The sequence below is a fragment of the Stegodyphus dumicola genome, chromosome X1 (genome assembly GCF_044657685.1).
Source record: "Stegodyphus dumicola isolate Sdum_Otavi_A_Nest chromosome X1, ASM4465768v1".
NCBI lineage: Eukaryota > Metazoa > Arthropoda > Arachnida > Araneae > Eresidae > Stegodyphus > Stegodyphus dumicola.
This window is the reverse complement of record NC_140780.1, coordinates 137,082,068-137,098,773: the sequence shown is the minus strand read 5'-3', so window position 1 is coordinate 137,098,773 and position 16,706 is coordinate 137,082,068. Positions and strand designations below refer to the sequence as shown.

Genomic DNA, 16,706 nt, shown 5'->3' with positions numbered 1-16,706 from the left:
GAAATCTTGCTTATCAAACGGCGAACCCTAGGTGTGCCCAGTTTGGGCTCACCGATAATCTAGGACAACTGAGAATCTGTATTCTTTGTTTCTCCGCATCTCATCGGTCAGTTCATTGACAACAATGCTCGTTTCAGCACTCTTTTCGAAGCTCTATTCAATCAGTGTGCCACTTTGGGCACACTCACAGAATTAAAACGATAAATGCTATCTTCACAAAATTTTACTTGTTTACTCCTCTAGGCCTAATTAGACTGCCTACCTTTTTTTCATCAAAACTCCGACTTTAAATGGTAGCGTGGCGGAGAGGGTTAAGGTTTGAGCTGCTGCTCTATGACATCCCAAATGTGCTCTATCGGGTTAAGACATGGCAAGTTAGGCGGCCAGGACATTAATTAGAGTTCATCTTTATACTCTTCAAACGACTTCGAGCCTTGTGACATGGGGAATTGTCCTGCTGGAAGATTCCATTTCCAGTTGGGAAGACAAATGACATGTAAGGTGCAACTGATCCACAATTATGTTCCAACAGTCCATCGCTTTCATGGTCTGTTCTACTACAACTAAGGCTCCCAGAGCTGCCCATAAGAACATTTCCCAAAGTATAACACCGCCACCATCAGCCTGTGTATGACCTGCTTGTATGGGGGAGAGCAATTATTCGCCTGGAAGATTGCGTAACCTTACATTACCATCGACGTGATGAATGACAAATCGTGATTCATGCGACCAGGCAACTGTCTTCTACTTATCCATGGTCCAATCTCGATGCTGAGGGCCGAATGTAGGCATAGTTGACAATAACGCTTCGTCAACACAAGCACACCAGTGGGACGTCTGCTGCGCTGTCCCATATCCAACATCAGTGTCCACTGAACTGTATATTCCAAAATACTTCCACTTAGACCTGCACTGTATTGAACCTCAGCTGAGCCACTCTCCGGCGCCGACTTTGCAGTGCAAAGGCGGCACAATCTCCGACATTCTTTTACTTTGATGACACATGGACGTCCAACACGTCTGGCGTCTACTGCTAGTTTCACCGCCATTTATCCACTCTGCATAAGTACTACCACAGCACATGGTAAACAACCTACCAGTCATACAATTTCGGAGATGCTCGTTCCAAGTCGGCGGGTCATTACAATCTACCCTCTATCAAATTCGCTTAGATCAGCAGCCTTTTCCATCACTCGCAAAAGTTAAGTGCATGAATAATTCCTTACCTTCTACAGCTGCAGTTAAATACCATCCCGAATTAATCACGTTGCCCTCCACATCATCCAGACGAGCTCACTGAAAAATGTGGGAACGGTCATAATGTTTTGGCTCGTTAATGTACAGTAGCTATCGCACACAAAGAGCGACTATACAGGAAACTCCATAAAAGTTTTCAAAGCTAGTATCATAGTTCATAAATGCTTGGTTTCAATGTATGAAATAAAACGGAGGGCTGATCTTTGGAATATGGTAACTGGTAGTTTGGCGACATTTTGGAGGCGATAAAGGTTACTACCTAGGACTTTGGTAATAATGTCAGAAGTACTCAGTTCCGATTACGCATTATTTTGTGTGAGGGAAATGAGAGATCATGAGATATGTCATGTGACATTAATGGACGAATTACAGTTCTTTAATCGGAAAAGGGGAGGAAAAAAATAAATAAAAAAATTTGGAAAAATATCTGAAGTAGTATATTATTTTGTATTAAGCTTCATTGTGTGTTGTGTGAAGTAGTGTTGATTAATTTTCGGATTGCATGGCGCTGTCTAAAGTGAATTCTAAATTTTTAATGCGTTTATCTGATAATTCAAAAGAATTGGTTGAATGGTGTATGAGTGTAGGTTTAATTGCGGATAAGTATGAATGTCCAAAATGTGGGAATGAAATGAGATTGTGTGAAAGGAAGGATATTACAGATAAGTTTGAATGACGGTGCAAGAAATCTGGTGAATGGACATTTTGTGAAACGGAGTGTAAGGAGGGTACGTGGTTTGCTGAAAGTCGTTTGAGTATGGGTGAAATTTTATTAATTTCTTATTATTGGGTGAATAGACTGCCAGTTGACTACTGGATTTCGGATTTAGAAATTAGCAGTAGTACTGCAGCTGATTGGAATTCTTTCTGTAGGGAAGTGTGCGTGGAATTTTGCGAAAATGATATGGGTATGCTTGGTGGTATGAATGTTATTGTTGAAATTGATGAAAGTAAGTTTGGGAAGCGCAAGTATCAGAGAGGTAGGAGAGTGGAAGGAAAATGGGTGTTTGGTGAGATTGAAAGGGGTAGTAATAAGTGTTTTTTTAAGGTTGTGCAAGATAGAAGTAAAGATTGCTTATTAAATTTTATTAAGCAGTATATTCTACCGGATACAATAATCATATCTGATTGCTGGAAATCGTATGCATGTTTGAAGAATGAAGGTTTTCAAAATCTTGCTGTGAACCATATCATTTTTAAAGATCCTGAAACAGGTGCACATACGAATACAATAGAGGGCACATGGAGTGCTATAAAAAGCGCCATTCCGACGCATTGTGTTAAGAGAATTTTGTTTTTTATTTAGCTGAGGAAGTATGGAGGAAAAATTCGCAGAAAAAATCTTTCAATAATTTTATTGAATCAATTAGAAAAGTGTATCCGCCACGTAATCAAGATTCTGAAGAAGATTAGGTAAGTTAGTATTTTTAATTATCTGAGGATATTATTTTTATGCATTGTTCTAAATGTAAGGAGTAAATAAAGTAATATGGTATTATTGGAAAATTGTTATTAGCAATGATTTAGTTTAAAGTAATTAGGATTGTAAGCTAATTTTTATTAATTTAATGTATGTGCTTATTTATATTTTAAGTAGTGTTTTTGAATTTAATTATATTTTAATTAAATGATAGTTATTTTGTGAATTATATGTTTGTAGGAATTTGGTATACGTTTCAGTGAAAGTAAACGTGAATGGAAATAATTTAAATATTTGACACTAAGTATTTGTAACCATTTGTAATGTTTGCGGTATGAATTCGTTGGTGACGTTTATAATATAATAGATAATTTAGAGGTAAAAGTTTTTGGATATTTATTTATTTTATACGTGGAAATGTTCATCCTTGGAAAGGGTATATACTTTTTCGCGATCAGGTAATTTCATATATGTTCTTTTTACCGGGTTTAAAGATTGAGAAAATTGTCATGTATTTTCGTGAAATTTTTCTAATTTATGAGATAAAAGCAGTGTACATTGATATAGTGAAGAGTGTGCGCAATGCCATTTTTGTGCAATTCTGGGATTTTTTTTTTAAGTAAAAATAAGTTGACGTGTAAATGGTTTATGTGTATGTGCTATTTTGAAAAACGCGCAAGGAGTTTGCGATTGTACACTTTTTCCCAATTTTGCAGTTAATATTTGTCATGATTAAGCAGTTTTGTTACATAAAATTTCTAGCATAAGTGTAATTCGGCTAGTAGATTGTTGGAAAAAGTGTTCAGTAAATAAAAAGAAAAGAAACATGTCTTTACTTCGTGAAGACAAAATGGCGGAGAAAAAGAAATAGAGGGTTGCTGTAGCAGAGTTGGTCGCCAAATTTTCGCCAAAAAATCGCCAAGTTACCATAATCCAAAGATCAACCAAACGGAGTTTTAGATTACGAAAAATTTTATACCGCGAACATATTTTACTAAACTATTAAAGTTTAAATTTTTACACATGCTTGTACGAAGAATGCTCCAAAATTAATAACTCGAGCCTGATCCTACTAAAGATAGCATGAAAATGTATTATATAATATACAAAATTTACCTCAAAAAAGATTGCAAAAAATAAGAGAGCTAAACTACTTTCATCCAATAAAATACATGAAATAATATGGCAAAAACGCTGAATTCATTGTATTATTTCATAGAAGACTGCAGAGAAACTGAATTACAAAGGATAAAAATTTTCAGTTTCTATAAATGAGAAATGGAAATCATGATGCTTTTCATATTTTTCTGATATAAAAAGCTTATTTTTGGAATTTTTAGGCGGAAAATTTGGTGTTTTTTTATCATTACTTGCCCCAAAATTGTACTTGAGAATTCTGGTAATGCCCTTCATATAAGCTACTTTTCAGTTAGGAGGAAACCAATTCAGAATTTATATTATCATGTTTGGTTGTAAAATAAATCTGCATAAGACTTAATTATTTTATTAATGACATTTAGGTTCCTCGTTGATGCTATGCTTAGCAAGGATATTGGAACAGTGTCAGTAGTAGATGAAGTAGACGAGGGAAATGAGAAGATTGATGTACGCAAAATCCAAAAGAAAAAGAAAAGCTGCTGCAAATAACTTACTTTTATTGTATATTTTAGAATATATATATGTACAATAAATAACAATAAATAAATATTTAAGTATTTTATACGAGTAATTAATAATTATTAAACTAACTAAGCATGCAACTTGCAACCACAATACATCAATGTTTCTTATACTGTGAAAAACTGACAAAGGCATAAAAGTAAGAAACTAACAGAAAGTTTACAAGGGGCAATAAAGAACAACTTGTACAGAGAATACATTGTTGTCTTCTAACTTCACATTAATGACATTTTGCATATATATGTGTGTGTAGAGAGAGATATAATATACTGATTATGCATATATTTTGAGACAGAAGGATAGACACATCCAGTATATGCATCTAATTAAATATCCAACTATATGGTAGCAATGTCAAAATATCAATTGGAAATTTAAAAAGCAATTAATTGTAGGGATTTATATTTATTTTAACTAATAATTTAAAGTTTTATTTGAAACTTTCCTATAATCCTTCATTCCCCTAATTGTCAGTGCCAGAATAGTTAAATGTTGTAGCGCGCATGAACAAATGCAAATTTTCTATTTTGAAGGAAGTAGTTAAAAGCAGAGTTTTGGTAGGAGAAAGGGAGAGTTAGGCTCTATCTGCCGTAGGTACGTTTGCTCATTGCTGGTTCAAGTGGTTTAACTGCATTGCTTTGCTACCACTAGCTTAGAAGGTGGTTGAAGTTCGGGATCTCGCCGAGCCCTGTAGGCTAGTTTTATCACTTGTTAATATTTCAACTTTTAGTTTCAATTATCCGACTTTCAGTTACCGCCCAAGTAGAGGCGAAGTTTGTTAGCAGCGAGTTGACATATTGTAAATTTTAAAGAGTTAATAAAGAGTATGTGAACCCTTCTCCTGTGTAGGTTCCTCCTACTCCAGTATATAGATAGAAGTTAACCCACCTAGACTTTACAAAATTACACAAAATTAATAATTAAGAATTAATATTACAGACTCCAACAGAAATAATTTCAATTTCATCATTCAGAATTATTATGTTGGCCTCAGGACTAAAAAGAAGATATAATACGTTTCTACCATATACATTAAAATTTTTGACAGAAATAAAACTGGTTTAATATTAATCACAGTAAGGCACATTTCAATTCAAATATATCATATCACATACGTGAAACTTAGGACATTTCACAACTGACTGCTAGAGAGCATTAATTTACCCTCTACAAGACACAAAAGTGTGAGGACACCAAAGTTTACCAATTATTTTACAGATACAGACCCACCACACTACATCAATAGCTCCATCCCAATTTTAACAAACCACACCCCTGAGGTATGGATCCGGGGTCTCTCTCTCCTCTTCCCTACCATCAAGCCTTTCAAAAGGACTTTTTTGGCTTGCCAGTATTTTTAGTGGCCTTATGCAACACAAAAACTATACACTCGCAAACATTCAAACCTTCTCCCAGATTTAAACCCAGGCCCAATGATACGACCGACAGTTATTAACCACTATATCAAACAGGGTGGCCAGTGTTCTCTTTACAGAAGAAATTTATATACATACACATTTGTTTTTGCCAATTGCAATAAAAAGGGAAGTGCACAACTAGATGTTATAGCAGTCCCATATTCAAAATTTCAGCATTCTCAGAGTAATTGCTCTCGAGTTACACGAAATGCATACATATGTATGTACATACACAGATGTCATGAAAAAAAAAATCACTTTTGAATCCATTTTAAAATCAGTTTTAGAAAACAATCCTTTATTCTGTCTGCACGTACAAATGTCATGCAAAAAAATTTCCAAATGGATTCAGGAAATCAAAATGAATATTTCCACTGAAATATGATACCTGGAATTTTTTGCAATTACAATACTTCCTTTACTTCGTACAAGGAAGTAAAGATACAACTATCAACAAAGACAAAAGTTCAGAAGACAAAGTCCAAGGATATATTAAATTTAAAAGCCAATAATCAACATTAAATAACATAAAAAACAATGAATAGTCAAATCTGATATGACTTTTCACATACATTCCTGACAAATTTTATTCTAAACACTAAAAGAACACCAAAGCTAAAAAGATTACAAATTTGCTTAAAAACACCTTCTGGAATTTAAGTTATTTTTTGTTACACAATATTTTCTTGAATTTTTTACAAAAGAAAACACTTTAGTACCATACCCATCAACTAAATGGAAGATTGATATAACATAAAACTCAATAAACATCCAGCAACAAAGTAAGATGCATTTCAGCATTAGAAAGCACAAACTACATAGCTCATCACAGGACGGACTCCCATTTGACTGCCATGACAAAGGCATTCAGCTAAGCATTGGACTATTTTAATGCTTATCTTCTCAACTGTAATGTTCTATACATTGAGCTACCATATTATTAGCATTATGATATCCTCCTCCCAACAAAATCTGTGGTTATCAAGAGGTTTCTCAGAAAAATATATTATAGAATAGAAAAGTGATTATGAATGACCTGAAATCTAAATGCTTTCATAATTTGGACTTATAGTAAATATGAAAGATACACTTACCAATGCAAAATATTAAGTCAAAAAACTGCTTTACAGACTGTATAGATTTCATATAGTTTGAAGGTAAACTCCCAAGAAATAATGACAATATTCACCCACACATGGCTGCTCCAAATTATGAAATCTTGCAACATTTTCAAAAGACAGATTTCAGATCATGCTCCATATAATTCAAATCTGACACTAATTACTATCTCTTCTCATCTTCCACAGAAAACCGCTATGGATTTCAGAAGGATGAGGAATTGAAAAGAATGATGGTTCAATGGCCAAGACACCATATGTCACACATAACCATCAGAAAATTTTATGCATTTAGATAAATGTTTAGGCTGACCCTTATTTAGATAAAAAGGTTACAAAATTTCATAAGGAATACAATAAACGGTGTTATTATTTTAAACTATTGGATCTAATCTTCACAGAACTCACCCAGAAACTTTTATTTTGATGTATACAGAATTTCTCTCTTACTGCTTTTACTTTGTCCAATTTTCAGATAAAGTTACTTAATATAATAAAGTAATAAATTATAAACCTTTCATTATTTATGAACAATGGATATTACATGTAGATAAAACCTTTTTGTTTCATCACTAATTATATACCCAACTTGATTAACTCTTTCGCATCGAGAGACGACCAAATCTGTTTTCAACAAACATCGAAAACGCCCGTGTTTACGAATTTGTCTTGGAATAGTTTTCCTTTCCCCCTTTTGCGGTTTCATCCATTCATCCATTGTGCGCAGTTTCACCTTAGGGCCGGATTGCACCTGCGAACGTCAATAGCTTTCCGCATTTCTCCTTTATTTGCTTCAAAAGAATGATTGACATGTCTTTTAACAACTCAGGAAACCAATGAGCCATACACTAACGTGGGGGGGAAAGAACTAGGTAGAAAATAAACGAGGCGTTGGGGCGGTTTGCCGTTGCCTGAATGAACGGGCGCTACGGGCGATTTCGATGCCAAAGAGTTAAGGCCAATTATTTTTTAAAACAACTACTCAATACAGCTTCACCTGTATTGGCAATATCAGTTTTTGACCACAAAGTAATGAAAAATACACAATAAAGTTTAAAAAATAAAAGCAATGCCTAAGCTACAAATAGCAAAAATTATTGCTACTAGACACACTAATGTTAGAAAGATATATTTTTCTCTCACATGCCAATGTCAAGAAGCACATCTTCATAAAATTAATTAATGGATGAAAAGGCCATGTCCCCTCCAGCAGAATCTCTTGCAGGGTGAGAATATCTGTCAAACAGACTAGCATGCTTGTTCTCCAGACTTAAGCTCCACAGAATGTAAGGGACATCATCAGGAGATGAGCTGCATTTTGCAGTCTTCTGACAGATTATATGCAAGGTCTCACCCACGCTCCAAAGGAGAACAGAACAATATACCCTAAAAATTCCTATATCATTCGGCAATAAACATGCTATGGCTCTGTTCTTGCAGTGTCACAGTTTAAGGATGATGTATTCCATATCAGAAAAGTCAAACTGCCTAACAACCTGGTATGTATTTTTCATTCGTCCTTTCTCACTCCTACATGTAATTTTTCTGAAAAAGACTTGCTACCATTACTTTGATTCATTGGTTGGTTATTACCTCATGTTAAAGCATTGGAAAGTTAAAAACTGTCACATTTGCCTACATTCATTTAGTTTTTTCTATACACACAAAAAATGTCACTCGTTATGTTATGAACATGTGCATATATGAGCATAGAGGATTTCCAACTTTTGCCTGCACATGGATAAAAAGATGTCTCTAATTACCGAATGTCAGAAAGACATTTTTAATTTTTTTTAATTAATGCCTTTCAAAATTAAATTTTTCAAATGCAGATCAAAATACTGCAAAATCAAATCACCATATAAAAAAAGTTAAGAAACAGAAATTGACTACTGAAAACAAAACATTTGCTAAATGATTTACTATTAACATTAGTTTAATGACAACCAGAAAATTTAAGCTGCATTTCAACAGAATTTTGCCCACATAATTCTTAACTTCAGTTTTTTAACTGAAGTTTAAACATTAATTATACACTAGAATTGCATAATGATTTTTTTAATCAAAAGAAAACAAACTATGATAAAATAACTATAATCAATGGTACTTCTCTTTCTCATGCCCAATTCAATCCCATTTGATATTTCATGTCAATACGACTGAAGTAATGAACATAATGAAAATTATGTGGCAATAGTCACTCAACTTGAAAAATGAAAAATCATGCGATTTAAAAATTAAAAAGCAGTTTGTTTTCAATACATGAATGATTAGCTAATAGATACAGAGCTGAGTGATACATTAATTCCATACATTTACATCAATTCCATACATCATAATATACAATTTTATTTACAACAAAAAATCTTACCTAGTGATTTTGCACAAAAGTTCATTCAGTGTGTGCCATATATAAATGCATTTTAAAAATATTAAATTATAAATGACTGTGCATAAACTATAAGCAATTTTCAATATCACTGTAATGTAAGATTTTTCAATGTTATGTATACTTATACATATTTCCAAAAAAATACATAAACAAATGTATCGCTAAGCTTCAAATCAAATATAAAAATTGAAAAATAAAAGTATTCACTCAATGCTTAATATTTTTTTCTAACAGAACAAGTCAGCAACATCTTAAATTTTTTGCTTTCGTTATTTAAAAATATTTGAATATGCAATATATATCCCTTTTCAAACTGCTCACAAGACAAGACTTTTTCTTCCACTTATGTATATAACAAAAGATAATCCTATAACGTTAAATTTCACAAGCTTCCATAAAAAATAAACTTCTCAGAACAAAAAAGTAATAGAAAAATACAACTTACAAATGATTTATGCATTACTTCCTTGCATGCTACGCTAATTAAGTATGTTAATCTTGCAATTAAAAAATCTCATAAATTATCCATTCTATACAATACATTTATTTTCCAAAGCAAATTAAAATTTTAAACAGTTTTAAACACCTATTATGCTGCTTTTTCAGAACTTTTGATGAATTCATTTAAAGAAGTAATACCTTGTTCAATTCAATAATGCTTCTTTTACAGATTTTAATTAAAATAACAAAGAATTTGCTTATTTTCATTTCTAAACAATACACACATAAAAACACAAATTGAAATCCAGTGAAATTTTTTGTAGCATCACACAGACAATTCTTGTAGACACTAAAGTATAAATATTTACTTTTACAGTAACTCTATGCTTGAAATATGCAGTTGAACTACATTTTAGAAATCTGTAGATCAGTATGGCACAAAAGAATCAAAAATATGTGACTTCATAAATAAATTTATGCAGATAACAACATAAAACCCTTATTAAAAAATATAAGGCCGATCTATACAGAATAGCAGTTAAATTTTTATTCATAAATATTGCACTTTCGATAACTATCATATAAAATATAACAAATATATAGTTTAAAAAAAAACAGACCGTTGTCCATCTGTCAGTACAGCATAAAATAGGACCAAGAAATAAAATGAAAGGGATCACAAAACATTAAAAGTTACACATTAGTGTCACCACCAAATTTTTCTTTGACATAAAACAACTCTATCATAAGTGCTATAAGTTTTAAATCAACAACAAATGCTATAAAGTTTAGGGACAGAATAATTTAAAACAAACAAGCCTTCAGGCAACAAATTAAAACCTTGTCCATTTTGTCAATGTTTCTATACAATTGCACATTACATTAATATAACCAGGACAACCTCCATGCATAACTCAGAGATTAAATCAACAGTTAAATTTATAACTATTTTTCAATAATAAAATTAGTACCGCAACAAACCTTGAGTTTGGCACAGATTTAGTCAAGATCTGTATTGATTTCAAGGGCAAAAAATATACATACCTCTTCATCAGGAGCAAAGAAATCTGCAAGACTGATTCTTTGCTCCTCACAAAGAAATGCTTTTTTGCCCTCAAAATCGATAAGATCTTGAATATATCTACGCCAAACTCAAGTTTGTTGCATTACTAATTTTACACTTCACTTGCTGTGTTTCTCACCTGTTTTTATTTTGCAAAGCTCAGAAGATAAATTTTGCATAAATTTGAAGTGACAAAAAAAATGTAACTTGGGAATAATTTTGGATGAATTGCTTAATTATAGTAAGCTATTTTAATTTTGCAATTAAAACATCTCATGTACACTATGTGTCATAGTCAACACAAAATGTCCGTTTTCCAAAGTAAACTAAAATTTTAAAACAGGTGCACATATTAAGTGCTGCTTTCGCAGAACTTTTGATGCATTCACTTAAACAAGTCACCTTTTTTTAATTTACTAGCCAATAATGTCCAATTTTTAAGATTTTGATTAAAATAACACACCATGAGCAATTTGTTAATTTTTGTTTCTAAACAAGACAAATTAAAAACACGCATGAAATGGTGAGAAATGCTTCTATAGTATCACACTGACCACCATTCTTATAAGCATTAAAAGTATAAATATTTACTAATACTTCAGTACTTCAATAATTGTAATATGGAGCAGAACTACATTTCAGCAATCTATAAACCAGTACAGCACAAAAAATAAAAAAATCTAACATATCTGCTTTTAAAAATAAATTTTTGCAGATAACAATATTAAATCCTTATAAAAATATAAGGCTCATCTGTATTGAATGACAGTTCATTTTTATTCATATATACTGCACAATTATTATATGAAATATATCAAATATATATTTTTGAAAAACACACCATTGTTCAGCAGGCACTACAGCATTAAAAAAGAGCAAGAAAGCAATTGTAACGCAAAAATATTCAATTTACCACCACATTTATTTTCTTTGATATAAAACTAAATTCTCATAATTGTTATGCATTTTAAATCAACAACATATGTATAAAGTTGATGGACAGAATTAACAATCAAATATCTGGACCATAAGTTCAAATCTTGTTTTGCCAATGTTTCAATACAACTGCATATGTTATTAACATGATAACCACAACAAACTCCCACATTAACCTGTGGGTAGGTATTAAATCAATAACTAAATATATAATTATTTTGTACAAACCAAAGACCGAAAGACAATTGAATAAAGTGGTAGAAGAAAACTATTATCTACTCCAACATTAAACCTGTAGGTAGGTATTAAATCAACAGCTAAATGTATAATATTTTGTAAAAAACCAAAGACCAAATGATAAATGACTAAAGTGGAAGAAGAAAACTACTATCTATAGGAAAACGCAGAAATTGATACATACTGCAATTTTAACCATGGGTGCAATTTGGGAATAAAAATGCAAGTAATCTTTTTTACATGGTTATTTCAAAACCTAGTCTTCCTAAACAGTAACAAATACACAAGAACTGGTATAGCAGAGATATCAAGAAATCTCAAACCGGAAGGGAATGGAAACTAAATCTTTGCACAGCACTACACATATAGCAAACAGTTCAATGTCCTGCAAACTGAAAATGCAATCACATTAAAATATTGGCAAACCACAATCAAACTATGAAACAAATTAGACAAGTTTTTATTTTTATATTAACATTTACAACATTAAACTGCAAATTTTCATTTTTAGCTGTTTCAATTATTTACACAGCATGCACTGGTCTTTTTCTTTAATCACTCAGAATACAAGAGAACAAAAATTTGATCTCTAAAAAATAATATATGCTTTAATTGTATGTCAATATTCTTAAAAAAATTCTTGGACTATCTGTTATTTTGCACTGTTAAAAGATTTCTTTTGACTAAGTTATTTTGAGCAATCAATCTACTTTCTCCATGTTTCATTGTAAAAAAAAGCTCATGAGGAATTTCATACTTGTCTAAGCTTTCTCTTAGTCTCAGTGGTGGATCCAGATAATACTAAATAAAGAGAACAGAACATAAGTTGATGTTAGATCTTCATACACAAATGCTAGAAAATTCTGGGCATAAATTTTATATGGTTGTAGGTCACAAAACAAAAATGATATGACGGCTTTTGTCTCATATGCAAAATAAAAAATTTAAAAAAAAACAGTTTTAATGCTACAATAAATCTCCAATTAATTGAAATGCAGTTTAACCAAAAAAAATGCACATGCATTTAGTCAGTCAACCTACTTAGTAGTCACTCCAATTTCGTTAACTAGCTTCCTTTCACTATTACATGCTTTAAAAGAAAAAAAAATCTTTAAGCACTCAGAACTACTGACCTTACAAAAATCTTAAGCAAAAGTTAAATAAATACTTCTACGGGAAATTACTTTCAAGCATTTATGTTCATTGATGTATTAAAATTTGCATTGTATTAAAAGAAGTTAACAGAAGCTACTCAGCTCCTTGATTTTAGAAAGAATTAAAAATCTAATATGTCTGTGTCATTTCAACAGTGGTAATTTTTTTTAATATATAAAAAATATATCTCTAAAGTCATTTATTTCAATGAACAATGGAAGAAAACAGAATAATATGCTTTTAAAAAGGTTTCACTGGCAATACTAGCTTTGAAAAGAAGAGCACTATTATAAGGGATGAGAATAACATATTTAATTTAATGGTGGCTAATAGGCAACATTGGTACATATAATGTTTCTTTAGAAAATTGTTTGCCACATGTTGTCCTATAACTAACAGTATCTCATATTTTAACATGAACTGTAATTTTGTTACATAAATTCCGCAATAATTTCCTCCCACAATACATTTATTACTGCCTTAAAATCCAAACTTTACTATAGTCGATTAATCAATGAGCCAGTTCTTTAATATTTGCATACAGTTTATTATTCAAATCTATTATCACAGCACAAAAGGCTTATTTGAGCTTGAAGAAAACTTTATTTGCTAGCTAACTCTTAGTTAATTATGGCTAATAGATGGGCTGTCAGGATATGTTGTCATAGATTGTTGTTCTCATCATGCTCTTACAATAAGCATAGATTTAAAATTAAAAAGATTTAGTTCTTTATTTTTATCCAGCTCATCAGTTAGCTAAGGGGTTTAAATGTGTGAACTTTAGCAAATGTTAAGTGACATTAATTTTATTCTCAGTAATCAGCAAGTTTGCCAGTCTAGTCTAACTGATTTTTACGTTTTGATTTAATTTTCGTTTTTCAAATCTTTAAATCAACAGCTTTATCGCATTCATTTATTTTCCTTCCTTCATATTTCAATCTTTCCAAAACTGTATTTCTTACGATTCCTTTTACAAGAACAGGCTTTTTAAAAAAATATTTTTTATACTGATTACCTTATAATCAACATAGATGAACTAAACTTTTAAGACATGTTTCTTGATGTCAATATCAGTTATATTAAAATTAGATACAACAGTTTGTCTTAAATCTTCCAACCTCCTTTTCTATTTTATGATGATGAATTAATTTTAATATTTCATCATATAAAATAAGTCAAAAAAGAAAAAGAAAGAAGTCATGTCCTACCTAGATATTTTGCATTCCAGGCATAACAAGCAATGAGATAGGCTATTACACGAAACATTTAATCAGTCTAGGAATCTGTTTCAGAAATAATCGTCAGTACAACCAACAGCACAGTTCCATCACAGATTCAGTTTGGACACAACCTCGCACCATAGGTCTCGTTTAACAACAAATTTTACACAAAAGAAAATGCCTGATAATATGGCATATTTTCATCTGCAAACATCTTTATTTGATCTTCCAATGCTATTCCATTCGGGCTTTATGCCTTAGATCATGTGCAACAAGGATTAGGCTCTTGTGATACTGCATTAACTCAATTAGTGACCTTTGAATAGTTTGTTATGGCGAAGAAAAACCTGTAGTCCAAACTAAAGAATAATAGTAGAAAATATTAACGTCAGAGCGTTCTTGGCAAATTTACTCTATGCAACTAATTGCAACAAGCTTAAATAAAATTCAACAGTATACACATTAATACACACCTCAAAACTTTTGAGAAAAATTAGTATTATAAATTCTTCGCTTAATTCAGCTGGAGGATTTATAAGAATTCAAATTCTTTTGCTACTTATTGAGGTGCTTCCAAAGTCGAATCAGAATTTCTTTACAGAATGAATTTCTAAATTTTTGTAGCTAATTTGGCACCTCGTCTAGTTGTTCACCTGAGGCAAATGCCTCACTTGCCTCACCCTTGCCCCAGCTTTGGGTATAAACACAAAATAAATGCAAGTTTTCTCACACATCTTAAATTTTAAAGAAAACCAGATAAAGCTTACACGGAACAAATTCTGAGATCCGGGCATTCAATATCAGGATGATCTAAATTCCAGACCTTAGAGCTATCAAAAAAATTTTTTAGGAATTTTTTATGCTTTTTGCATGCGCATCTGATTTTTTCTTGTAATAAAACATGTGGAGGGGCCAGATTCTTAATTCCACTTCGGCACTAAATAAAATGCCTCGTTATTGAAAAAACAATCATTTTAGCACAAAATTATGTGATCAATAATTTGGCTCCATAGCTGCATATCTGCTTGGCATAAATCTCAAACCGAAACATTCTACATAGAAACATCGTTGATTTTACCAAGACCAACTTATAATCAATGATGCCCAACCTGGCGAATCATTAATTATTGTCTTGTGCTTTGATCACCGCATGTTTATCAACACATGACAACTTGAGTAATGACTCATGCAGTGATGCCTAAATAATTTTTTTATTGTAGTAATTAAATAACAAAGAGCATGGTAACTTTTTATGTTGACATTACGCTTTTATGTTGATTACAGATTTAAGATGTGCTAAATTTTTAGGAGGAAAAATTTAACAAAAATTTCTTTCCACATTAAAAATAGATTTTGTTAATGATATTCATAGGCCAAAATTTCATTTAGTGCTATTTGAATTAAGAATAACTGATTTGATTTTCATATAAACCCAGAGACGACACCAGAGCTCGTACGGATGTATCAGGCAGCACAAAATTTAGAGAAGATTTTTGGAATTTAGAGAAGCACCGACTAACAAAATTAAGCGATGACACATTTTTTTAGAATTTAGGAAATGCATTGGGGCCAAAATTGAGGGGTGGCAAAAATTTAGAACTATAGGGAGGTGGTAGCAGAATTTAAGTAAGAACTGCAGAGAGTGCATCAAGCGGTAAAATATCTAGTGTCAGCCCTCAGTAAGCTTAAGTATATGTGGGAATTTATTTATTCACAACTCAGATAAGCCTTAAGCATGTGCAAGAAATAGATGCAATTACAATAAAAAACTAAATTAATACAATTCAGGCTTAACCCTCTCAATGTGTACTTTTTTAATCAAAATAGGTTCAAAAATGGCGTATTTTTTTATTATCTATTTCAAATCTACATATATTTTAGAGCTAAAATATTTAAAAAAATTTTTGTAAAAGAGTTTCCCCCCCCCCAATATAGAATTAGATCATAGAAAAAGGTTGTCAGAATTGAAGAATAATGATATAAAAGAAAAATTTTGTAAATTAATATTGGTAAAATTATGACTTATTTTATAAAATACAAAGGTAAAACATATATACTAATGAAAATATTTGCATAATGTAATATTTTGCATATCAATTTTGCACCACTATTGAACGTTTTCAATAGAAACTGATTCATCACTATCTGCAGAGGAATCCGAGAAATTCTCATCAGTTTCGCTACAACTATCTTCAATATACTTGAAATCAGAGTCAGAACTACTATCAGTGTCGGAAATATCATCAGGAATATAGGTTACATCACTCGCGAAATGCTTCCTGCCAGACATCTTTGAGCTCTGAAAAGCGCGCATAAAATGCTACATTACGTATCCTTGTATATTTGGCAGAAATGTGGACAACTAATGC

General features: G+C 31.7%; 2 protein-coding genes across 2 annotated transcripts in view; one reads left to right on the top strand and one right to left on the bottom strand.

Annotated features, from left to right (window-relative positions):
* LOC118182523 (ras-related protein Rab-29-like) overlaps nucleotides 1–4,395 on the top strand; it is a 69,038-nt gene extending 64,643 nt beyond the window's left edge. The window contains exon 6 of the mRNA XM_035351876.2: nucleotides 4,198–4,395. Coding sequence (XP_035207767.2) covers nucleotides 4,198–4,324 — 127 coding nt within the window. The 3' untranslated portion in view covers nucleotides 4,325–4,395. The remainder of the gene's footprint in view (nucleotides 1–4,197) is intronic.
* The window catches only part of LOC118182524 (N-acyl-phosphatidylethanolamine-hydrolyzing phospholipase D-like), an 88,679-nt gene continuing 76,288 nt past the window's right edge, over nucleotides 4,316–16,706 (bottom strand). Inside the window, exon 7 of the mRNA XM_085807721.1 lies at nucleotides 4,316–12,763. Within this exon, the coding sequence (XP_085663847.1) occupies nucleotides 12,608–12,763 (156 nt within the window). The 3' untranslated portion in view covers nucleotides 4,316–12,607. The remainder of the gene's footprint in view (nucleotides 12,764–16,706) is intronic.